A 26,383-nucleotide genomic window follows, 5' to 3' on the forward strand; every position below is an offset into this window, starting at 1 on the left:
ATGGGCGCGTATTGATCTCCCTCACTCGGCAGCGGCTCCAGAGCCATCACAACCAACCAGCCCAGAGGCTGTCACCCATCGTGCCTGTCCTCAAGATCATTTCAAGTCAGTCAACTGGCGGCTTGAGGCAGATAGAGTGGTTAATCCAAACCGGGCCGCTATCGCCGGCTCATTTATTCCGCCGTCCATCTCCCGAGGCACATACCCAATGTCGAGTCATGGGTATCAACAGCCCAGTGTTTCTCACCCGGGTCCCTCATTGAGCTTTAAACAACGCAAATCTCAGCAAAGCAGCAATGCCGCACCTAACCCGTTTGCTAAAAGCCACTCATCTACAGTCGCCGAGCAAAGCGACACTCAGACACTCGGTTCTCGGCCTACCTCGCTCACCGACATTGAAGCAGGTCCCATCACCAATGCTACGTTGGGTGAAGCCGTCACCGATATAGCAAAGAAAAACATTGAGCCGTGGATGACCAATCGTCTCGATACTGCCGCCGAAGAACTCAAGACTACAGTAGCGAACCAGTTCCAATGGTCTATCACTTCAGAGGCTGAGAAGTTTATACACAGACGCCTACCAGAACTCAACGCAGAGATTGAGCCTTTTGCCGAACGGGTCAAGTCAAAACTACAACCCGAGATCACACAGCAAATTGACTCGGCTATGGCTACGGTTAAGAAGGAGATGATGGAATGCTTCGACGAATTCAAAGCCTCTATTGAACCATGGATCACTTACCGCATCGAGACTGCAATTGTCAATCACGAGAATCTGCGAAAGGCCGAAAAGGCTATTTTCAAGCGAAACTATGAAGCCTACCAACAGGGTCGGCACAACAACTAGACAAAAGCCAACAATGCTATCAACTCGGTCGAAGATTGATGCACTCATCTGTCTCTTATTTCTTTTCGACTTTCACTTATCTTGGGCATCAATCAGCAGGCTCACCTGGACCGAGCAGAAAGGTCAACAAGTCATACTTACCTATTGCTAGGGGTTATAGTCTGGGGCGATTGAGAGACATATAGACAATAGATGCATAGATTGAAACATAGACTTAGACTACTATATATCCAAGTTATCACTCTCAACAATTGGAACCTTTGACTTTATACTTTCCAATAATGACTGAACAAAGCTAATAGTGATTGACAGCATTTATTCACTTTTATATAGTTTTATAAGCATTGATCCTCTTCTAAGCCTTTGAATTACATTAATAAATCTAATTATTGCAGCCGTTTTAGCTTAGCTGTCACCTTGAGCCTTGGCTATATCCCTCCTGTCTCCCGGTCCCCCTGAACTAAATAGCCTCAGTCAATGCAGTAACTTACTCTATATACTCTGCTTAATCCCCTCGATGCCGTTTTACAGCAGCAGCATCAATCTCATCACCCTGTCGTTTCTTCTCAGTAGCGGGCCCTATGTATGCGTTCGTCAGGATGACATGAGGACGAAGATAGGGCGGAATGACGGGGGTGATATGCTCAGGAGGTTGGCTCGTGATAGTGATAATCCGCTCGGACAGAACATCGAAATCTAGGGAGTCACTGCGGCTAGCAGACCGCACAGTACCAGGTATATTAACTCTTGGTGAAAGCCCAGCTCCTCGAGCAGCGCCCGGGATACCCTCATGAATGATGGGCACAGGGGGCTCCTTTTCATTCGATTGTAGCATACGGGCACCTATCACTCGCGTTCGAAATTCGTTATCTCCGGTCTGGCGATACAATCTCGACTTTTGTTCTGGGTGACTTGCCCAGTTATCGCCAAACCATCCATCCTCTTGCGCATATTGACGGTGCTTAGCGCTGGTGTCATTCTCGATGTGTCTCACCAGTGACCAAACCTCGGTGAAAGACTTGGTTGTACCGGCTCGTTCGCAGTAAGGGCATTCAACCTTGGCTTCACCACTGGCTTCGAAGTATTGGTTGGTGCGACGGACCCATTTTGCTCGAGGGGTGTGGAAATCCATCTTCATGTGGTCATTCAGCTCGATTTGAACATTCCAAAACTTGTTCTACAATCTATCAATTAGTACATGGTTATAGAGCGATATGCAAAGGAGGCTTACCTTCACCTTCGGGTCGGTGATAGTGTCATCCTCTTGGCATAAAGAGCAGAGAATTTGATTATTCTTAGCCTGCGAAGCCCACTCGACGGATGCCTCAACATCCTGCTCTAGCTCTTCTATCAATTCGGCACGCTTGTCAGGATCTGAAGATATATGTTTTATCATGTCGTTAAGAGTGTATCGCGGAGGGGCTATAGCCCCAGAGACAGGAGGAATAGACATTTTTATAGTGCATGCAATAGTGATAGTAAAAGTATAGTGAGGGTGATGGTGACGGTGAGAGTGAGGGTGAGAGTTATAGATGGCGACGGTGATAGTTGGTGACGGTGATAGATGGTGACGGTGATGGTGACGGTGAGAGTGAGGGTAAGAGTGAGAGTGAGGGTGAGAGTTATAGATGGTGACGGTGATGGTGACGGTGATAGTGAGGGTGACGGTGAAGGTAAGGTGAAGCTTTACAACTATTGAGGCTAGTTATAAAAGGAGGAAGAATCTCCTGGTGCCTAGGAATCGCTGCTTGCAGACTGTTATTCACTGTGGTAGTATTTCATAACCCTACCGTCTGAGATAGTTGCCTTCTGCCTTGTTTACTGTCAGTGAACACTACCCCTGAGATTTATAGTTACTCTTCTTACTGCCAAGTCTTAGGGTTATTATCTTCTTATATAAGACACCAGAGCTTTATATTTTTATACTTATAAGCTAACCTTGAAAGCCGGTTAGATGTAGGTATTATGGGTAATAGTAGCTAAGATTGCAAGGCGATGTTTCACTGCCTTGAAGGAGGGTGGTAGTGATCTATGGTTTTCTATGCTATTGTATTAAATTTTATTATATTAAAAGCTATAGTATTAATTATAAGCTTTTTTTTTTCTCTTTAGAACTTTTTTTACTTTTTTAATTTTATAGAATTTTTAATATAATAAATTTTAATTTAATAAACTTTTTAATAATATTATTTTTATTAAATATTTTATAAATTATTAATAATTTATTTTTTTTATTAAAAATTATTTTAAAAATTAAAAAATAATTTTATTTAAAATATTTTATTTTTTAATATATTAAAATTATATTTTTTTTAAATTTTATAAAAAGCCTTTAAAGCTTTTTTTCTTTTTATATAATAAAAATTTAAATTTTAACTTATTAATTTAATAATTAATTATATAATTAAAAGTATTATAATTAAAAATAATAAAAATAATAATTTAATTATTATTTATATTAATAATATTTTAATTTTAAATATTAATAAAAATATTATATTAAAAATAAATAATTTTATTAAATAATTTTATTTAATATATTTTTTTAAAAATAAAATTAATTATAAAAATTAAATTTTTATAAATAATTTTTTAATTTAATATATAATTAAAATTAATAAAAACTTTAAAATTTATTATTTTATATAATAATTTTATTAATATTAATAAAGAAATATTTAATAATTAATTTTTAAAAAAAATAAAAATTTTTATAATAATTATTATAATTTTAATTTTATAAATTATAATATATACCTTTAAATAAGATTTTTATTAATATTTAAATTTAAAAATTATATTTCTTATTATATTAATTTTTAATATATACTTTAAGATTTATATCTTAAAAAGTACTAAATAATAATAGTTTTCTATAATAGGAGGCAGTAAGAATTCACTATCTCTTGCATAAATTGATTTTTCTGTCTACGCGGGGAAGGCCTGCTGTTTTTTTCTTCAGTAATCTATAACCGAAACTCGAATAACTCAGAACTGCTAAGCACTAACTCTCTGTGCAAAATCTGTTAATCTAAATCTAACAGTTCCGTCAACACACAGGGGCCACGTCTACATTGACAAAGAACATCAACTTATCGGTCATTTTCATCGAACGGAGCCCATCTAACAGTTACTCGGCACACAACATTCAACATGGAAAACTCAACTAGCGAGGCTCGCCCGTGTGGGTGGCCTGGCCCCAGGTCGTAAGGCGTTCGATGCGCTAAACGATCCTGATGGCGATGTGGTCTTGGAACGACATTACGACTCTTCATGCGAACATAACTTGTGTCTTTGTTGGAAGCAACCATTACATCACGCTATATGATTTTTCTCAGGATCGGTCTTTAAGTTAACATTATGAAAGCGAGCTACGTCAAGACATACAAGTGCTTGGTCTAAACACCATAAACTGACTGAACAGTTTCGATGCTTTTGCTACTACCATCCAAGTTCTATAATATCCTATTTCTTTCGATACCAGATCCTAGACTTCCTGCTGCTCCGAATCTTCCTATGAAGCTGAAAGATACCATACATGAGAGCCTCGGCAGTAGGAGGGCACCCAGGAACATAAATATCGACTGGAAGAATACGGTCAACTCCCCGTACGACGCTGTAGCTGTAGTAATAGTAGCCTCCGCCGTTGGCGCAAGATCCCATGCTGATGACCCAGCGTGGCTCGGGCATCTGATCGTAGATTTGCCGGAGAGCAGGGGCCATTTTGTTTGTGACGGTTCCTGCTACTATCATCACGTCTGCTTGTCGTGGAGAGGCTCGAAAGAAGATTCCAAGACGTTCTTGATCATATCGTGGCATTGAAACGTGCATCATTTCGACGCCGCAGCAAGCAAGGGCGAATGATACAGGCCAGAAGGAACTTGTTCGCCCCCAATTGGCTAGTTTGTCGATAGTTGTTCTATTTAGAATTCTGTTAGAGGTATATGACCGAGAGGAGTCTTTATGGTAAGTGCGTACAGGGCATAGTCGACCAAGTTGCTTGGCCTCTCGTCTGTCAAGAAAGTTGGGTATTTACGAGCAGAGAGTGCCTTTCCAAGATCGGTTGCGACTCTCCTAATCTGACTCTCGTTTCGGTTGACCTTCGGTATCTGGAACTGGAAAGATTTCTGAGGGATGTTGGAAGGCGATGCGAGGGCCAGTGGCTGGGTTGTATCTGTCGGTCAAGTGTGTAAGTCAAGGTGGACAAGGCTTGCCGCATCTCTCACTCACATTTGACCAAGTGCAATCGGTTCATCTTGAGGATACTATAGCAAAAGATTAATTCTCAGCTATTTCTTTCTATTAAAGAATAAAGAAGAGGAAATCAAATGTTTCTGTTAAAAGGTAGGTATGTCGTTAAAGTTGGACTTGCCCATCGGGAATTAACCACATGCCCCCACTTATTATCCATCTTCCTCGGAAAATTCCCACATGCTTCACTTCAACTCAACTTCACCCTTTTATCACTTTCATGGGTCCAGAACAAAACATGCAAGCTCCACAACAACCTCCCAATTGTCCCAAATGCAACAAGCCAATCGCATCCCGTCAGAATGAATGTCCATTCTGTCACAAGTCCTTTGGAAGGGCTGACGTCTCTAGACGACACGCTCTATCTTGTCCAGCTCGAAAAGGTCGCCCTTTACCACCACATGCTAAACGAGGTAGGAAGCTTCGCGCATGTGATAACTGTGTCAAGTTGAAGCTTTCTTGTGATAACAAGCTTCCATGTGCTAGATGCTCATGTAAGCATGTTGCTTGCATCTACAGTGCCTTGTGTCATGATGCTTCACATCGGGCTGTTACTAGCAAGCCACCCAATAGTGATCGGCGGAGTCTGTTATTTCTATTGCAGGCCAGTGACCCCAGTTATAACTCGATGGATGCAAATGTGGCTGCCGAACCTGAAAGAACACTTGAAGAACCAACATGGAAAAATCAAGAGACAGAAACAACGAGTTGGGCTCCAGGGACGGTCGATCCAACATTCCTTCTTTTGAATCTATCAGACATGCTACTGGACGAACCTATAGATTACGAAACTACTGAGAGCGATTTCCAATTTCACAACATCTTCAACCCTCCTAGTACCGCGACCAATACCCTCACATCACGAGTTACAGCTCTATCAAGCAACATTCAAAACATGGTCACCAACAAGCCTCATTTGAAAGAAGGACTAGACCACAGCTTCCAAAGAGAGTTCTTTACCATTTCTCATTTTCAAAACGCATTCATTATCTTCTTTCGTCGAAGGCACTACCACAGGCCTCCGATCCACTGGCCGACTTTCGATCTGGATAGAATTGCACCTCATTTGCTGTTGGCTGCCGTACTTACTGGAACCGCCTATCTTCAATATCTCGACCACTCATCTCAGAGCCCCCTCACTGTACCTTTATTAGAGATTGCAGAAAAGTACATCTTCAAAGAGTTGAAAAGGCTGGCTGATGAGAACATCACGCCACTTGCATCAAGTCACATGCTTGAAGTGTGTCAAGCTGCAATTCTAATGAACAGTCTTCAGGGCAGCACAAATCATATCGAAGGTCGTCGCAGAGTTGCTAGCAAGCGAATTCCAACGTTAGTTGCTGCTTTAAGGAAGTCTGGCGTGGTGGGACTTAAGCATGAACCATATCAAGGAGAGATGGACTGGAACGAGTTCATACATCGGGAGACTTGCATCAGAGTTGTTTCGTGGACATTCATCAATGATTCACTCATGAGTTTTCTTTGCAATCACCCACCAGCCATGACCATGAAAGAGATGACTGGACATATTCCTTGCCGGAGCCAGTTGTGGGAAGCAGATTCAAACGCCTCTTTTCAAAAACATATACACAACGAAGCAAGACTGTACCCATCGAGCTACCTTGAAGCTGTGTCTGGACTACTTGCGGAAGATTGGACATGCTCAACAAAGGAGTCTTTTGGAAGATTGGACATTGCAGATTTGTCATTCATCAACGGAGGTACGTTTTACTTACTGCGAGCTCATTACAATACTAACCATTGTTTTATTTAGGTCTCATGCGTCATGTGTTTCACTGTCGTACATCAGTGGTAACGCCCGATTACTCTGCCATGGTCCTGCGCGCACTTGACAGATGGGATACTCTTTGGATAGACGCTTTTGCGCGGATACCCGAAAGTGAACGAAAATGGCTCGGTATTGCGAGGCATTATCCAGAGGTGGTGGCTTTGTCGAGACGAGCCATTGAGCTTAGCGGAACTAAAGAAGCAGAGAATTCTGCCTATCTGCAGTGTATTGCTACATACGACACTGCCATTTTTCATGAATTCGTTCAGAAGTATGGACTGCGAGAGACTGCAACGTGAGGGAGGTAGCCTGGACATCTTTTTGGAGAAGATCAGTTTGGGTTACTTGATCAACATGGGACTTCCTGAATGAAATGGTACAAATCTGCCTGGTTTCGTAACTAATGAAACCCTAGTGATGATCGAAGGATTCATGGCTGATACAAGCAAGTCAACAAACAACGCTATGTCCGCCCAGTTACCCTGCAAGATGGTCTCAAGCACCAATGTTTGGGGGCAAAGAATAATACAGGTGCCTGATCTTGGCATAAGATCGAGGCTAGACAAGTCTTAGAAGATCAACCCAGACTTCTAGAATGCTGCAAGCACAGCCTCAGTCAGATGCGGTCAGTGACATTTAGAAAGGGCAATGGCTATGGCTTCGGAGATGGGCCTGAGGGGCAAGGCCAAGCTGTTTAGAGGATATCGGAGGCTTCCCTAACAAGATTGGTTTCCCCACGTGGTTGATCGATTTTACACAGCCGCATCAAATACATTTTTGTCTGCTGTACTCTGGAGAAATGGACTTTGATCTTCAGGTCTCGTTCAAAATGATCTTTTTTCTATCATGATCTACCCTTAAACAGAATCATATACAATCTTACGGTATGTTTAGCCCAAAGGTATGCATCAGCCACGGGCGGACTGGGGCGTATTCGAATGTGCAACAAAAGCAAATCTGCCTCAGTGACAGCCTGGTCCACACCAAGACAAGGATTAGATCCAATGAGATGCGCTATCTGCAGCATGTTGCAGTGGTGCTGCGAGCTTAAAGTCGCTAAGCTTATTACGCTCATACCATGCCAAGCAAGGGTCTTTATGTCACCGATCCATGTTCTTTTTATCCCATCGATTCAGTACAGATCATGTAACTAGAGGGTTCAGGCTGTGTACTCTCTAGACTCTGACTTAGTATTGCCCTGTGACTGACAGTTGATAGCAGGCAATTGACAAACAGTCCAAGCCACAACGATAGGGCAAAAGCCAAGTACCAATTCGGTCATTCACTAAATCGTTTTCGGAATGTCATTTATCCCTGTCTCTGCTTCAGTCTGTTCAATTCAGCTCGTCAGCCCAACCGTGTTAGTTTCTACTAATCCAGTTATTAATTCTATTGTCCTACAGTTATAAAGACACAAGTCTATCCTCTCTAATTCTCTCCTCTGTCAGATTCAACTTGATTCCCTTCTTGGTAAACGAGTTACCCAAACCGGCCACTCTCACCCACCGAGTGACCTCATCAACAGCTAAGCCAAGACTTGACTCGGCCTTGTTGTTACCGGACGATCACTTAATCCTTCTGGAAGCGAAGCACTGGAACTACATCATCATCCACTATCGCCCCCCATACATACAAAAGATCATCATTGATTCCATTCTATTAGTCCTGTGATCTTTGCTCCTGTTAAGGGCTTGGGCTTTAGCCCAAGCCTGAGGCTGATTAGATAAGAAGGGATTATATAAGGACCTAAAGAGGACCTAGAGAGGGGACCTTAAGGAGAAGGTATAGGATTTTTATATATTCTTTTCTTTTTCTTTTTAAGTCTAATAATACTATTATTAATATTCTAAAAGTAATTACTTAAAAGCTAGTCTTTTATAATTATTAAACTTTCTTTAGCTTAAGACTTATAATAACTCTTTAACTATAATATATTTATTAATATAAAAAATTATTTATTATAATTAATATAGAATTAGCTTAAGTTTAATATAAATATTAATTAAGTAATAATATTTTAAAATAATAATTAGAAAATACCTTAATTAGGCTTAATAAGATTATTAGAGAATAATTTAATATTTAATTAAATTAATATTATATAGAGTTAATTTAAAGGTATTTATTTTAATCTTTATATTTAAATAAAAGCTAATATTATTATAATTCTTATAAAATAAATTATATTATAGTTAATTAATTTTACTTTACTTTTTTCTTTTTAAGCTTAAATATAAATTCTTAAATTATTAATTATATAACTTAACCTATAGCTTATCTAGGTTTAATAAAAAAGTCTTAAGTATTATTTACTTAAGATTATAAAGTTTAATAATAACTATAGCTTATAGCTAGTATAATATATTATTATTAAGTATATATTATAAACTATAAAATATAATATTAATAATATAAAGGATTAATAAGTATATATTTATTATTATTTAAAAAGTAAAATTCTTTATAAAATTAATTTATTTTTTAAAGTAAAATAGGCTTAGAATATTAATCTATTAAAGTTCTTTAAATATATAGAATATATATATAAAGACTAGTATTACTAGGAATTAACTTAAATAAAGCTTAAATAAATATATTAAATAAACTTAGAGATATTTAATTAATTCTTTATATATTTTAATTAAAAGTTTATAATAGCTAATAGCCTTTAATAAAATAATAATATTAAGCTAGCCTATTTATAATAAGTATTTAATTAAGAATTATATAATTACTTAATTAAATAAAGTATACTTTATAATAACTTTAAAAATATAATCTTTATATACTATATTATTACTATAGAAATTAAGTCTTATAAACTTAAAGAAAAGTATTAAACTTTAAAATAAGTATAAGTATTAAATTAATTTAGTTTTAATAAAGATATAAATAAGGATATAATTATAATAAGTATTAATATAATTAGGATTTAATAAGGTTAAGCTAGAACTTAGGCTTAGAATTAATCTAGGTTATAATAATAAGCTAAATAGGTATTTATATAGATTATATAGAATAAATAAGCTTTTAAAACTTATTTATACTATAAGGACTAAATATATATAATATATAATTACTAGCTTATTTAAGCTATTTAACCCTAGAATACTACTTAAGTTAATATAATTTATACTATTTCTATTAAGGGCTATAATTTTAATATTAAAGACTTAGAAAATTAATTCCCCTTAGGCCTAGTTTTACTTAAGGGATTATAGTAAAATATTAAAGTCTTTAAAGAGTATATTAAATAGATACTTTAAATTAATATAATAAAATTAAAGATTAAATAAATAGTATATTACTCTTAGTTTTTATACTTTTTAATTTATATAAAGTACTTAATATTTAAATTAACTTAAAATATAATTACTATAAAGTAATAAATAAGAGAATAGTAAGAAAGTTAAATTTAAACTAAGTTCTCTTTAAGGTATTTAAAGAAGTTTAAATAGTAATAAAGGTAATTTATAAAGGCTAATTAGCTTATAATAAAATAATAATAATTATATATATTATTTAAACTATAATAAATATTAATAAATAAGTAACTTTAATCTTATTATATATTATACTAGGTCTAGCTTATAATATAATCTTTAGCTTATTATAGCTAGCTTACTATAATATATATATTTATACTAAAGAGTAAGAATTAATTATTAATATAGTAAGAGGATAGATTATTTAAATAAAGGAAAAATACCTAATAATAAAGTAAGCTATATTAATAATAAAGTTTATATTTACTATAATAGTTTATAAGTAAAAATAATAAAAACTCCTTAGATTTACTATAGCTATAATTAGTTTTTATAAAATTATAAAGATATTATAATTAATAATACTTAAGGAGATAATTATTAATATAATATTATAGCCTATATTATTATTAAAACTTTTAAACTATAAAGACCTTTTTAATCTTAAGAAAGCCTTAGCTTTTTTATTATATAGAGGTATTTAAAACTATAAAATTTACCTTAAAGATAACCTTAATAGTTTTTACTTTAACTTACTATAAGGCCCTTTATATAATATACCTTAAGATTAATTAATTAAGTTATAGAAATAAGTTATAGACCTTATAAATAAAGAATAAATCTAAGCTAATAGCTTATTTATAGTTATATTAGTATTATTAATTAAGAAACTAAAGGGAAAATAGTATTTCTATATTAACTATTAAGCCTTAAATAAAGTAATATAATAGGATTATTACTTATTCTTACTTATTAAGGAAATACTTTATTCTTTTTCTAAGGTATATTAACTAATAAAGCTTAATATTTAAGTAGCTTTTTATAAGATCTATATAGCTAAAGGAGATAAATACTTTACTATATTTTATATTTACTTTAAATTATTTAAATAGTTAATTATACTTTTTAGCCTTATAAAGGTATTTATAACCTTTTAAAGATATATTAATAATGCCCTTAGACTATTACTAGGAATCTTTACTATAGTATACTTTAATAATATCCTTATATATATAAATAGCTCTAGAAAGAACTATATATAATATATTTAAGAAATACTATAGAGGCTATAAAAGGCTAAGTTAAATCTAGACCTTAAGAAATATACTTTTATAATAAATAAGGTAAAATACTTAAGATATATTATTAAAGTAAAAATTAAGATCTATTTTAACTTAAAGAAAATTAAAATAATTTACTTTTAGGTAATACTTATAAGAATATAAAGTATATAAAGCTTTCTTAAATTTATTAACTTTTATTAAGATTTTATATTAAAGTTTTTATATATTATAGTATTATTAAATTACTTTATTAAAAAGAATATATTCTTTATTTAAATAGAATAAAAAGAATAAGCTTTTTAAATATTAAAAGATATATTTATTTTAGCCTTAGTACTAGCTTAATAAAAACTAAATAAAGAGATAATTATTAAGATAAATTATTTTAAATAGGCTTTTAAAAGGTATTTATTTTAATAAAATAAAGCTAATATATTATACCCTATAGTATACTATTTAATACTATTAACCCTAGCTTAATAGAATTATACTATATATAATAAAGAACTTTTAATAATAATTTATTACTTAAAAGTATAATTAGTAAAATTAAAAAAAGCCTTTTAACTCTTTATTATACTTATAGACTATAAAAACTTAAAGTACTTTATAAAAATATATAAGATCTTAGAGTACTAAATATATTAAGTAGATTTCTTATTTTAGTTTAATTTTTACTTTTAATATAGGCCTAGAAAGAATACTTCCTAGCTTAATACTTTATCTTAATAAGAGTAAAATAATAAAGGAATTATAATTTAATAAAAATAGATCTTAAAATTAATATTAGTCTTTTAACTTATAATAACTATTTAGCTAATACTTAATATAGGCTAATAAAAAATAAATTTAGCTAATTAAGTGCTATTATAAGGTTAATTAGTTTTTTTTAATTTATATTTATAAAACCTATAAGACTAGGCTATTTTATATTGCCTTAAGTATATAGCTTAATTTAGAGTTATATAGTAATAAAAGTAAAGGTTCTTTAAAGAAGTAAAAATAAATAAATAAATTTAAGACTGTTTTATTAATAAAGCTAGCTTATTATAATATTAAGAGTAAACCTAGCTCTTATTATAAGAACTATTAACTATAGTAATTATTTAAAAGGTCTATAATTTATTAATCTTAAGTTATCTTAAAAAGAACTTAACTTTTTAAATTATTAATAAAGATTATTATTAAAATAGTATATTATAAAATATAATAAGATTTTACTATAATTACTATTATTAAGGGGCTTATAAAAGCTACTAAAAATAATAAGAATTATTTTAATCCTTATTAATCCTAGATTATTATTTTACTTAAATCTCTATAGACTTTATAATTAATTTCCCTAGAGAAATAAATATTATATTAATATTCCTATTAATTATTATAAACTATTTATTAAAGTATATATAGCTTAAGGCTTTAATTATTATTATAATTAAAGCTTATATATTATAGTTTTAAGACTATTAATAAAGATTCTATAGCTTTTTAAAGAGTATTATTATAAATTAAAGTTTAGACTAATTAAAGAAGTTTTAAATTAAGCTATACTACTTAATAGGTATAAAATAACTTTTATTTACTTTATATTACCTTTAAACTAATAAAAGTATAAAGTAAGTTAATTAAAAGGTATAAGTAATCCTCTATATAGTTATTTCTTTTATATAATTTAATTAGCTAAATTACTTATTAATAATATAATAAGCCTTAAATAACTATATATTATTAATTACTAGATTTAGCTTTAATTATTTACTTTATAGATTTAATTTTAATATTATATAATACCTTAAGGGATATTAAGAAAGCTATACTTTAGCTAGAGATAAAGTAATTATATTTATTATATACCTATATAATAGTTTTAATTTAGCCTAAGTAGTAATTATATTCTAGTAATAAAAAGTTAAAAATATATAGAATTATATATAATAAGCTATAGAATATTTTTAAGTAAGTAATTAAGTTTAATTAAATTTATATAATATTAAAATTAATTACTTAAGTAAAAAGCTTAATTAAGTTATATAAAAATATATTATAATAAGTATATTAAATAAGTTAAATATTATATTAAATATATTAAAAAACTTTTACTTAACTTTCTATATTAATCTTATAAAATATATAGCCTTTAACTTATTATTATCTTAAAATATAATTAACTTATATTTAGAATTATAATTAATACTTAAAGATAAAAAGCTAAAGCTAGAAAAAGAAAATAAATACTAAATTAAAGAAATATTAATAGCCTATAATACCTTAAGGCAAGGTAAAAGAAAGTAAATACTAGTAAAGTAATTAAGCTAAATAGAATTAATATAATAACCTTTAGAAGACTTTATAGATATAGTAATATTAAATAGGTTTAAAGAATAATAAAAGAATATTTTAATTTATAATAAGCTATAATAGGCCTAGAAATAATATAAAGGTATATAAACTATATATAAAGGAATAAAGCTATATAAAAATAATAAGGTTTAAGAAAAAACTAAATAAAGATTAAATAAAGATTAAAGCTAAATAAAAGCTTATTTATACTTATAGTTATTATTACCTTAGCTAGAGAAAAGAGAATAATATTAATTATTTTAATTATAATTAAGATAATATAAAGAGAAATAAAGAGAATAAGATTAATTATTTTAATAGCTATTTTAGTAATTATTTTAGCTATAAGACCTAGCTATAAGTTAATTAAGAAATAAGAAAGTATTAATAATCTTTTTTTAATTAAAAGTAATAATAGCCTAAGTTAACTTTATTTAAGTAATAGTCTTAATAATAAGGTTATATAGAAAGAAATTAATTTTAATATTAAAGGCCTATATAGTAAATAAGAAATAGTTAAAGGTAATAATTATTTATTAATTAGTAAAAGAAGAATTATTATTACTATAGTAAGGAGAATTAAGATTAAAGCTTAAGGGAATTAAAGTAATAATAAAGGTAAAGTAATAAATTAAGGTATTAAAAAAATAAAAACTAGAAATAAAGAGATCTTATTTTTCCTTAGAAAAAAGAGCTTTAAAAAGAAAATAAATAAAGTAAGTAAATATAAATTAATTATAAGCCTATTTTATTATTTAATAAAACTATATAACTTAATAAGAAAACTAAGGTTAAAGGATAATCTTTTTAAACCTCTTTTTATCCTTATTAAGGCTAGGCTAATAAAGAATAAAGATAGCCTTATTATCTTTTTTAATATTAACTAGGGTATATTAAGTATAATAAAATATAGTAAATATAGTAAATAAGTAATACTCTTAGTAATACTTAGATTAATAATATATATATTAAATATAAGAGGTATATAACCTAGGGTTATAAACTAGGTCTTTCTTAAAGGTAGTAAAGTAAATAATATACTTATTATAAGGCTAAGTAATATCCTTAAGGAGATTAAAGGCTTTATTATTAAAGTTACTTTTTATAATAAAAATATTTATAGTTTACTTAGTTTAATAGCTATCTTTATAATTATAGAAGGTATAAAGATTAATAAGATTATTACTTTTTCTATTAATAGTAATAAGAATTAAAGGAAAAGTAAATATAAATATAGTAAAGAAATTTACTATATTAAATTAATATAAAAAGTAAAAAAGGTCTTATATAGAACCTTATAAGAGGTATATAAATAATAAGAGAAAAGAAAATTAAGTAAAATAATTTATTATATTAAGTTAATATAGAAAATAGAAGTATTTTATATAGAATCTTATAGAAAGTATATAAGTATTAAAAAGAGAAAAAACTAAAAAAAGGATAATAATAAATAAGAATCTTTATATAGAAGTTAAATAAAGTTAATAAGAGTATAAAAAGTAAATTAAAAGTAAATAGAAATATACTTAGAAAATAATAAGTTATATAATAAAAAGTTAAAAAAAATAAAAAAAAATATAAAATAAAAAATAAAAAGATAATAAAAGTAAATTATTTAAATAATAAATAAAATAATAAAATATATAATTAAAATAATAAATACTTTATATAAATAATTAAAATAATAAAGTATAAGCCTTAATATAAAATTAAAATAACTTAATATAAGTTTACTTTAAAATTTATTTAGCTTTACTATAGACTAATAATAAGTAAATTAAGCTTAATATTATATAATAAAGAAATAAAAGAAAGCTATATTAAGGGCTTAGGCTTTAGCTTAAGCTTAAGGCTAATTAAATAAAAAGAGATTATATAAAGACTTAAAGAGGACTTAGAGAGAGGACCTTAAGGAGGAGGTATAGGATTTCTATATATTCTTTTCTTTTCCTCTTTAAGTTTAATAATATTATTATTAATGTCCTAAAAGTAGCTACTTAAGAGCCAGTCCTTTATAGCTCCTAGCCTTTTATTATACACAGCCTCTACTTTAGTACCTTAGTAGTTAACTACTACTCTAACTGCTATATACTGATTTCCTTCACAGTGGCATTATAACTACCGCTATAGCCTCTTAAAATAGCTCTTTAAGCTATACTGTATATAGTAACTTATCTCTTAAGGCCTCTAGAAATTCCTTCTTTTTATCTAATAGAAGGTTATTATCTCTATAAAAGGCATTTTTAAGGGTTTTAAAAGCCTTTTTTTCCCCTTTTAGCTAATTAATTAATTCTTTATTTATTTTAGCCTTTTTAACTTATTTAATTAGCCTAATTAAGTAATAGCTAAAGAAGGCTATTTTAATTAGCTAGGTAATATTAAACTTATTAATATTTATTATAGCTTTTACTTCTATATAGATATTATTATAGTTTTCTTTTTTAGCTATATTAATAGCTATATAAATAATATTATTTAAGAAGGCAGATTTATACTTATAATAATTATAATAAGTCCTTTATATACTTTTATATTTAGTAAGTAGTTATTTATTTATTATTCTATTATTATAGCTAGGGTTAGTTAATAATAGGGATTAAGGTATATAATAAGCTAGGTAAATTAATTAATATAAATACTTAGTCTTTTATATTTAAGGGGTTTAAAAGTAATCTTTTTAAGTCTTTATATTAAAGGAAGGATAAGTAGGTTATATAGTAGGTATATTTTATAGTGCTTTTATATTTATATAAGATTAAGGTTACTTTAAGAGCCCTATTTTTTATAATAAAGCTGTATCTATTGATTTTACATTAGACTTCGAGGGATACCCATATCAACTACTCCAACTGCGCATTGATCGGATCATCCCTGTATCTCCGTCACAAAGACATAACGCCTAGATTGTGGAGCACCTACACAAACCCCCGTCATCAATCTTATTCTTCCCCCGTTACTCTCGGGTATTAAACCTTGGAACTGCCCGCCCACTTCGAAATTCCCCAAACTCAAACAAACTCAAGACTCTTTTTTTGCTTCTTGCCACGTTTGGTTCTAGAATTGAGACTTGTTACATTCTCAAAACATATACGCGACAACGTTTTTGTTATAAACCGACATACCAAGCAACCATCTTTCTTGGCTATACAAAATGAGACCCGATCTCGCAGTCGTATTATTCACCCTCTTCTCCTCGGCGGTCGCATCGGCCATCGACGGTCCCCTCCACATCAAGCGCGTCGATTCCGCACCCAGCGCTGATGAGCATGACCTGTACAAGCGTCGTGGCGGCGGTGGAGGAGGAGGACGCGGTGGTAGCAGTGGCGGCGGCAGTCGAGGCGGAAGCAGCGGAAGCAGAGGTGGGAGCTCCAGCAGTGGTAGTCGCGGCGGTTCAAGTAGCGGCGGCGGCTCCAGCTCCAGCCGTGGAAGTTCATCAGGCTCATCTCGTTCAGGTTCAGGTTCCGGTTCCGGTTCAAGCGGTGGACGTTCAGGCGGCGCATCAAGACCCTATGCTGCCCGTGGCCCAAGTCCCAGCGGTATCAGGCCTGTCCTCTTAGGTGCTGGTGTCGCTGCTCTTGCCTTCTGGCCAGGCGTGTGGCTCTATGGCGCATACATGTACCACTACCCCAACTCGTACCGGTACTACAACGAGACAAGTGAGGAGGAAGAGGACCGCCCTATCCTTTGCGCGTGCTCAGCAGAGGCGTCTTGCGGATGCGACCAGGACGACAACACCAACAATACTGCGCTCTACGACGAACTCATCGGAAACGGCAGCTACGAGCATCTGAACAAGTCGATTGTCGATGTCGCCGAGGTCAACGGTACCACAACTATCCTCATCAACGGTACTCTTCCTGATGATACTGCCCTTCCTGAAGAGGACAGTGACAGTGCTGCTGCCCGAGCTATGATCGAGGCAATGGGCTACTGGCCTGCAGCAGCAGCCGTCCTAGCCGCCGTCCTCATCGCGTAATAACTGTCTGATGACAATTTCTGTGTGTATAATCTTCCTGTATGCTTACGACTTTTTATGTTTACGACTTCTTTGGTGGAGGATAATGAGTTAAAAACTTTCATGGTATCTACGGCGTTCTTCTTATGGCGGCTCGATACCCTTTGGAAATTGGGTGGACTTTTTTGTGTATTTTTCCAGTTTTATTAGAGAGCGATTCATAACTGTTGCTCATTTTATCATATTGTCTCACCACATGTATCTCATATGATGATTAGAAATAAATCTGGTCACGATATTTTGAACAATTGTTACAAATGGTTTTGTAATTGTGATTTGATGTGCTACGCCGCTCTCTTGCTCGCATTTAACCTCCAATTACAGCCTGTGTCAGACCACAATTGTCATGCAATCTTGCGGCCCAAACTAGCCAGCACGATGTTTGTCTGTATGGTGCCACGATAATAATGAAACCATTCGGTTGTCTGTCAAGTCAACGTAGCAAGCAATTGTCGTGATAATAAAAGTTGGGGGCCAAAAGCGTGTGCATGGGGAGGAATGCTGATCGCTGCAAGGATACAACCAATCAGGAATTGACCATATGTTTGCATATTGTGTCCTGCGTCATTCAACGTGTATGTGACATACTCCAATTGATCCGAATTGTTGGGTTCTGTTTACCCTGGTCATACGTGTTTCCTTGCTATCGCAATGCTGACTTTGTTTAGGGTCGCTCCATTACCACCACTTGTAGAAAGGATTGACTTGACAAAACAAGACATAACTAATGCAGGACTTGAAGGTTAGACACTACAGTAAAGTAAGACTACATAATTATGCATACTCGAACCAACATCTGCCAAGTTTTGAGGCTGATGGAACCATAAGTTGTGGTTGATCTATGTTCTGCAATGCAACAACGGTCAACGTGCATAAGCTTGTTGTTCAGTATTGTCGTGTCCAAGTGATGGCATATTGATGAAACGTTTCCAAACAAGTTGTAGAACTACATTTACTTGTTGGCGTATCGAGATCTGGGTTGGACACAACATTAACACTCTAACACTGTAAGACTTGTTCTTTAATGTACACAATTCTAGACGTGGGGGATACTAATATCAGCATCTCAATTATTCCAGCTCGTAATTCTATATCCCTCAAGTCTAATCAAGAACGTCTATACTCTATCCCCAACTTTTAACAATTACATTTTCATCGCATACTTACTCCTTCTTGCCCTTCTTATTCTTGGGCACCCTTACCACCCAGTAGATACCAAACGCCGCCGCAATGTTAAAAGCGCAATAAACCCACAAAAGCCCAAAGTCTCTCCAGCGATTATCGTAACTCATACTCTTACTCTCCAGAAATCGGTTCGTGCCCGAGATTGTGCAGTACTGGCACTCACTTGCAGAACTGCTGACGATGTACCCGCCTACTTCAGACAAGTAGGTCTTCATGTAGTCGCCGCACGTTGTACCATTGGGTGCGTTGAAGTTGATGAGTTCATTGGACTCGCAGCCTGCATCCGCGTTGGCCATTGATGTACCCATGAGGCCTTCGACAACGTAGGTGAACGGTGAAGCTCGGTACATAAAAATCCAGAAGCCAGGAAGTTCTTCTGGTGTTGCGAGGATACTAGTAAAAGAGTTAGCTGTATGATTCCGTGGTAAAGAGAGTGAGTATACTTACCCGCAGAAAGAAAACATCATAATCATGATCAGAGTAACAAGTCCGCCCGCTACTTCGGCAGTATCAAACCCCGCAATGATCATATGCGCAAACGTGCTAGTAAACATGAAAAACATCCACACAAAGAGAAACACAGTCGCGTTGCGAGAATCCGCTGCGTCGGTCGCGTAACCATTGCGATACAACCCAGTTGGGAAGTACCAGCAGATAAACGAAAGCACGGCCATGATCTGTTCCACTGTTAGTAAGTCTTGTCTCGTGGTCATCAAAATTAACTCTTACCGAATTCCATGCTGCTTCAACCAGGATGGTAGAAACCATAAAGGCTTTCCAGGAGTACGTCTTTGATGGGCGTTCGCGAGCTTCGTACATGGTGCGTTGAGCGACGTAGTCAGGAAGCATCTGCTGGACGACTTGGGTGAAGATGGTAAGGAAGATTAGAACGCCGAACATCTGGTTCTGAAGACCTCTTTCAGTGTTCTGTCCATTCAGAAATGAGAGTCCGATAAAGAGCGACTGTTGATGTTAGTATACACTCTGATCCATACGTGACGGGATACTCACTGCGCCAGCAGACAGGATAACCTTGGAGTAGATATATCCCGGACTTCTCCAGTACTGCTGAAACAACCGCTTGGTGACCTGCGAGTACTGCACATAGGACGTAGCAGCAAATTCGTTGTACTCTGTTCCGTCGTTCTGTTCAATGCCAGAATTTCCTGGCCCGGCTAATCTCTCGAGCTCTTGTTGAACAAGTTCGTGCTCTCGAGAACTCCTCCAAACCTCGGGCCAGTCGATCTCTGTGTGTGCACCAGGAGCAGCACCAATAACCTCAAGCATGTACTCAGCCGGGTTGACTCCCGCGGGACACTTGGGTCCGCCGTTGCGGGCGAAATAGTCCACCAAAACCTTGGAGTTTGTACCAATGTCACCAAAGTAGATGGTCTTTCCACGAGATAACAATAGAAGACGATCGAAGCGCTGGAATAGCATGGCCGAAGGTTGATGAATGGTGCAAAGAATGGCCTGTCCGTTGTTGGTGAGCTTCTGCATCAAGTTGCAGATAGACCAAGAAGTCTGACTATCCAGTCCAGACGTAGGCTCATCCAAGAACAACAACAATTGTGGTCGCGCAGCTAGTTCAACGCCAATGGTCAGACGTTTTCGTTGTTCCACGTTGAGACCCTCGCCCGGCACGCCGATGATAGCGTCAGAATACTCTTCCATGTCAAGAAGACTAATCACCGTGTCCACATAGTCGAGCTTCTCCTGGCGAGTGTATTTGGCTGGCTGTCGAAGAAGAGCACTGAAGTTGAGGGCTTCTCGGACTGTCTGGGTATGGACATGTAAGTCTTGCTGTTGAACGTAGCCTGTTTTTCGTTGGAAGGATTCGTCACGAAGTTTTCCGTCGACGAGCATCTCGCCCGTCACAACGCCCATAGTGACCCGACTTGCGAGGACGTCCAGCAAAGTCGTCTTGCCGGCGCCCGAAGATCCCTATTATTCGTTAGTGACTGCAAATTTATTTCCAAGTAAAGACTTACCATTAGTGCAGTGAGAGTTCCCGGCTTTACCCAACCATCAACATGGTCCAAGATACGACGCGTCTCTCCCTTGATCTTGACATCATAGCAAACATTCTTCCAGTGGAACACAGAAGTCTGCTCTTCCACATCCGTGACCTCTTCAGTGGCTTCATTACCTTTTGCGATCTGTGTAACACCAACACTGCCTGCTTCCTCATCACTCGAGCCCTTACCAGCGTGCTTCTTCATCTCCTTGCGCGTAAACACGAGGACCTCGCCCTTGGAACGCTCAGAAGCAACGGTCTCGGTGGCGATCAAGTGCAGCCCCATAAACAGAATCGAGAAAGCAATAACGACCGCAAAATTGCGCCACTTGTGGGACTCAAGATAACCATACGTTGTAGAAAGGTAGGCAGATCCTCGAACAAAGTCCTCTCCTGGGACGGAGCCTTGGATTGCACAGGCTTGTGAGAATCGCGAGATGTCAGAGTACTCCGGACCGCTGGGTACAAAGTTGGAGCAGGGGTATTTTCTTCCTCCAAACTCGTTGATGAAGAGACTTTCGAGGCCATAATAGGTAGGGTTGATCCAGCGTAACCAGCCGATCCAAACTGGCATGTACTGTGGTGGAATAGCATAGCCGGTATAAAGAGCGATGACAAGGAGCATGATGGAAGCACGAGCAAGTGCCGCGGCGATGGTCTTTGTGAGTGATGCGATGAGTCGAAAAAGCATAGAGAAATTCAAGGTCGTCACGAAGGATACCAAAAGGAAAAAGAAGAAGTGCCCGGGGTCTTGACGGAGGTTTCCCATAAAGTACATCGTAGTGTTCATCATGATGGTATTGAAGATCTTGTAGGGCAGATCAACCACCATCGACGAAAGAGCCTCTGCACTCGGATGATATAGGGCGTAACGGGCGTGCTTTTCGACAATGTTGCGCTTGGCGTAGAGCGTCATAATTTCCAGGATGTTGTTGTAGGCGTTCATCAAAAGGATAAAGAAGATAAACAAGCCACGCTTATTGAGCGCATCCGTGTTCTCAGGCAGGTTGTAAAAGATACTACCAATAACAAGAGACTCGACAAGATTACACAGCAAAAGAGTGACCGTCACGCTAGGGTCAGCTTTAAGCATCACCCAGCTTCGTCCAAGGGTGAGTCTCATCTGCTCCATGTACGATAGAGTAAACGGCGACTTGACACGTTGGGACTTGGACTGGTCTCGCTTCCTGGAATCGACAAACTTTTCGTAGTGCTCGCCGCCGAAAGGGTGTCGTTGGAGATAGTCATCCATTTCGGTCAGTAGGGTTTGGCGGTGGATGCTATCTTTCCAGGCTTGTGCGAACTCGTCTGGCGATCTAGGAGCTTTTCCTTCAAAGCCTTCTCGGATGATTCGTTCTTGGTGGCTTGTCATGGAAGTGAGAAAGTCGGCTGTGGTTTGCTGTTCGGGACAGACAAAGCCAAGTCCTTCAAAGTAAGCCTTTGCCTCACCTGTCCTTCCAAAGAAGATCTGTCTTCCTTGGTAGAGGACGAGTACTTTGTCAAAGACCTAGAGAGATTAGTTTGAGTTCATACTTGTCTTCGTGTTACTAACCTCATAGGCGTCCTGAGATGCTTGATAGATGGCAACAGCAGAAGTGCAGCCCATCACATCGGCCTGCGTCCTCAAGGTGCGACAAAACTCCAATGCATTAGCACTGTCGAGACCTCTGGTGCTGTTATCCCAACATTGAAGAGGCGAATAGCTCAAAGCTGCCTCAGCAATCGTCACACGCTTCCTCTCGCCTCCACTAACACCTCTCACAAAGTCGTCTCCCACGCGCGTATTCTTGGTATGAGAGATACCAAACATGGCCATTGTTACATCTCGTAGATGCTCCGCATATTCATGTCGACTAATGCCTTCGGGAATATTCTTTGGGCAACGCGCACGAGCGGCAAAGTAAAGCGTGTCACCTACTGTGAGGTGGGCAAAGTGATGGTCGACTTCGGCTGTATATATCGCCTCGCCTCGGAAGGCTGTTCGCATCTCTTCGGGACGAATACCAGAATAGTTGATCTCAGAGCTGTTGTCAATGTGGAAACCATGCGTGTCTCCGGCAATGGTCTTGAGAAAGGTTGAACAGCCCGAGCCAGGCGGACCAAGCACAGCTAACATCTCACCACTGTGCACAACACCTTCAAGGTTCTGTAAGATGTCAACTCGTCTTTGCTTATCATGAAGCAGTTTCTTAACCATAGCTCCAGCTTCAAGAAAGACATTGCCGACGCTCTTCTGGAAATCGGTATCTGAGCCAAACCCGAATACGTTCAAGTTCCTAAAAGCAACACCAGTCGTCCGTGGTGGGTTGCCTTCAGAGGTATCGGTCCTCAATTCGTAGAATGCCTTTGCCCATCTCTTGGCGTTAAAAGTTGGGCTATTAGGATTCAACGGACCATCTGCTTGAGGAAACAAAGTTCCTGGTGCTGCAGTGGACTTTCTTGTGAGTTGGCGAGCTAGTTGCATTACATCTTCGTTGTGTACATCTGGCTCGCCTTCGCTCATGGGAATCTCAGTGTTTCCATCAATGTTTTTCTCGGTGCAAACATTGGTAGAGCATGTTGAACCGTTGTTGTGGTAGAATGGCTTAGATGTACCAGCCCCAGAGTTAAACTGGGAGCTGGAATCCATTATATAGAGTATTCCGACTGCTTATAAGAAGAATAGGCTATGATAGTGTGATAAAAGCCATGAAAAAGAAAGGCTGCGAGTCGGTGATATGAAAGGATGAATCGTTTTGAAGAGGTCCATGATGGCAGTATTTATTACGAGCCCGAGTTTACAAACAAAGAAAATATGAAATTGTATACCCATATTCAGATTGTTCAGCCCCATACCGACTGTCTGGGCATTCCCACTGTTGAAATGGATTGTGGACCGTTGAGGCTATTCGGACTTATAACCTCCGAATGTCCTGGTAGAAGTTGAGTTCCATACTCGGACTTTCGGACTTTTCTATCTCTTGGAATTACTAGATTGGGTAAGTATGTAAGTGGCGTCCCCTGTCAAGGTCGAATCTAGTCCCCAAAACCTGGACAATGTCAACGCAAAGACCCGTTCCTGCATTTTCCATGACTGTTCCCCTGTGGCTTGAACACGGTCTTTGATCCATCGTATTGTTCTTTTCGAAGCTTAATTTTTACGTACTGCATCTCTAGTTTCTCCATGCATCATCGATCTTTGTGGAGTTAGATAACACCGAATCTCCGCTCCCTCCCAATCTCCCTCGTTTCCATCTACTATTACTCCATCGGTTCGCCTTCGGACTTTTCTTGTCTCTATATCTCTGAGGCTCTGCGGGATCATGTCGAGCGCCGGTGGAAACGGCCCGGACCAAATTAACCGTCTTTCTGTGAGCTTAGTCAAACTTCAAAGATGCATCATCCTAACTTGACTCCGAGTGTGTGAGATGCAAAGAACGCAAGGTCCGGTGCAATCGGGTTATGCCGCATTGCGCTCGGTGTAAGAGCCAGGACCTGGAATGTGTGTATCCTGTACGGGCAAAGAGGAGGTCTGCACGACCATTGATCGACCCAGCCCTGTAAGTGCCTCTAACCCATTCATTGAGAATTAGCGATTGACTATTGCATCCTTTAGGTCATCAGACAGCCCAAATGCCGCTCTGACTACCATACTTGATCGTTTGCAACGTCTCGAGGCGCAAAACATCGCTAGTGCTTCTCGAATCAGTGGCAATATACCAACACCCTCTGTTGGTGGCTCTGAAGCCTCCTCATCACCAGTCACTTTCAGCACCACCAACGGCCATGCATCCAGTACACTGACATTTCACAATGTTGGTCGTGAGATGGACGCCATGACCGTCCTGAAGGATGCAATTGATCATGTCCAGGAGTTGAGAAAACGTTCTTTTGGTTCCAGTGTTATAACAAGCTCGATAAACATCCCGACAGACCTGTCCAAAACCTGGGTCTCAAGTACGTACTTTTCTTTATTCCAATCGCCCTCTCTAATTGTTTCAAGACTTCTTCAAGTATATGCCTGGTTGCATGTTTGTTAGCTTTGTCAACAGGCGTGTCCTCGATCTGCTGCCTGATATCATCAATCTACCGCACATCCATGTCGACCCAGTCATGCTCGTCATTTACTATAGCATAATGTATCATGGATGCAGCTTGAAAGCAAGCAATACAAATTCACACGACAGCCTTACTTATGTGAACGCGAGCTACCTCGGATGTCTCCGCGCAATACCGAGCTGGAAACAAGAAGCATCGGGTACTATGACAGATCTAGTAGCTGCGCTTTACGTAGTGAGTTCTAACCCAACAGCCCCAAATACCTCATCTCACATCTCCAGAGTCGTGTAGCTGCTGAATTCTTCGACTACGATCTTGCATGGGGGTCGTTCAAGTACGCATGCGAATACTGTCAGGTTCTCAACCTCCACAAGCTAGACTCGGACGAATCAAGCTCTTTCCTCAGCGAAGCCACATGCGACAACGAGAGGAGAGGGTTCTGGGAGGTTATTCAGATTGACCTCTTTTACCGGCTCATTCTAAACAAGCCTCCGGCTATCACGAACAACCCGTGGAAGGTCAATCTGCCATGGCTGGATCTCGATTCGGGTGCTGAGACACAGCCCATGCAGACGATTGCATTCCTGGCAAGTTCACGAGTCAGTCTCATCATCGCTCGATTTTTTGCCATGCTGGATGACCCGACCAACTCGACAAAGACTGAAATAGTGGCAAAGACTGAGAATCTTTGTCGTGAGATGCAAGAGATTTTTGCCGAGTGGCAGCTGGTAAGTCACCTCAACACTCAACAAAAGACATACACTGACCCGATTATTGCAGACTGAATGGCTAGAAGATGCTCACGATAACGAACAGGATATCTGGGTAGTAACGGATGTCATATTGACGGGCTACACCTGCATAATATACATGTTTCGCAAGATGGCTCTTCTCAACTCCAACTCCCCCAGGCCGCCGACAACCGACCTGGATATCCCCGACTCTCCCATCGTCGAGGACGCTGCTCGCCGCCTAATCGCCGCACTCAACCGTTTACTGGAGATCTTCCCCTACGGAGTGACAATGACAGCTTTGTTTGGTGCATATCGATGCCACGTCGCTTTCGCTTATTTGGCTAATACTATATTACGGGCACAAGATCCTCGAGTGTACATGGCAGATATTCAAGCACTTGAGCAATTGAGCGATAAATGTACCGAGCTTTGTAGAGGTAATAGGGATATCGTGCCGTTGCTCAAGGCAATGCAGAATATTACTGAGGAGATACGCAAGAAGCTGTAGAGATATCTCAAGATGGTTCTTGATCTTTTCACATAATCTAATATTCCAAGTGGGAGCGGTTTGAAGTAGCTACCGAGACAAAGATGAACAATCTCATGAAAGCACTATTC

General features: G+C 36.5%; 7 protein-coding genes across 7 annotated transcripts; 4 read left to right on the forward strand and 3 right to left on the reverse strand.

Annotated features, from left to right (window-relative positions):
- Positions 1-208: 208 nt before the first annotated feature.
- On the forward strand, positions 209-847 carry FPOAC1_012356 (uncharacterized protein; the record flags this gene model as incomplete). Its single annotated transcript, XM_044856712.1, has 1 exon — positions 209-847. The coding sequence occupies one exon, from the start codon at positions 209-211 to the stop codon at positions 845-847; it is 639 nt and encodes a 212-aa protein (XP_044704025.1).
- Positions 848-1,352: 505 nt separating this feature from the next.
- FPOAC1_012357 (uncharacterized protein) lies at positions 1,353-2,300 on the reverse strand (the record flags this gene model as incomplete). Its single annotated transcript, XM_044856713.1, has 2 exons — positions 1,353-2,024; positions 2,079-2,300. The coding sequence occupies 2 exons, from the start codon at positions 2,298-2,300 to the stop codon at positions 1,353-1,355; spliced, it is 894 nt and encodes a 297-aa protein (XP_044704026.1).
- A 2,012-nt stretch (positions 2,301-4,312) lies between these two features.
- On the reverse strand, positions 4,313-5,102 carry FPOAC1_012358 (uncharacterized protein; the record flags this gene model as incomplete). The annotated part of the gene is made up of 3 exons (XM_044856714.1): positions 4,313-4,766; positions 4,826-5,021; positions 5,078-5,102. 3 exons carry the CDS (start codon positions 5,100-5,102, stop codon positions 4,313-4,315), a joined length of 675 nt encoding a protein of 224 aa, XP_044704027.1.
- A 756-nt stretch (positions 5,103-5,858) lies between these two features.
- FPOAC1_012359 (uncharacterized protein) lies at positions 5,859-7,186 on the forward strand (the record flags this gene model as incomplete). The annotated part of the gene is made up of 2 exons (XM_044856715.1): positions 5,859-6,819; positions 6,873-7,186. 2 exons carry the CDS (start codon positions 5,859-5,861, stop codon positions 7,184-7,186), a joined length of 1,275 nt encoding a protein of 424 aa, XP_044704028.1.
- A 9,741-nt stretch (positions 7,187-16,927) lies between these two features.
- Positions 16,928-17,752, forward strand: FPOAC1_012360 (uncharacterized protein; the record flags this gene model as incomplete). Its single annotated transcript, XM_044856716.1, has 1 exon — positions 16,928-17,752. The coding sequence occupies one exon, from the start codon at positions 16,928-16,930 to the stop codon at positions 17,750-17,752; it is 825 nt and encodes a 274-aa protein (XP_044704029.1).
- A 1,202-nt stretch (positions 17,753-18,954) lies between these two features.
- Positions 18,955-23,622, reverse strand: FPOAC1_012361 (uncharacterized protein; the record flags this gene model as incomplete). Its single annotated transcript, XM_044856717.1, has 6 exons — positions 18,955-19,369; positions 19,424-19,653; positions 19,706-19,939; positions 19,988-20,920; positions 20,968-22,500; positions 22,546-23,622. 6 exons carry the CDS (start codon positions 23,620-23,622, stop codon positions 18,955-18,957), a joined length of 4,422 nt encoding a protein of 1,473 aa, XP_044704030.1.
- A 673-nt stretch (positions 23,623-24,295) lies between these two features.
- Positions 24,296-26,273, forward strand: FPOAC1_012362 (uncharacterized protein; the record flags this gene model as incomplete). Its single annotated transcript, XM_044856718.1, has 6 exons — positions 24,296-24,343; positions 24,393-24,532; positions 24,589-24,929; positions 24,976-25,265; positions 25,313-25,759; positions 25,812-26,273. 6 exons carry the CDS (start codon positions 24,296-24,298, stop codon positions 26,271-26,273), a joined length of 1,728 nt encoding a protein of 575 aa, XP_044704031.1.
- Positions 26,274-26,383: the final 110 nt, after the last annotated feature.

This window comes from Fusarium poae, chromosome 4 (assembly GCF_019609905.1).
Source record: "Fusarium poae strain DAOMC 252244 chromosome 4, whole genome shotgun sequence".
NCBI lineage: Eukaryota > Fungi > Ascomycota > Sordariomycetes > Hypocreales > Nectriaceae > Fusarium > Fusarium poae.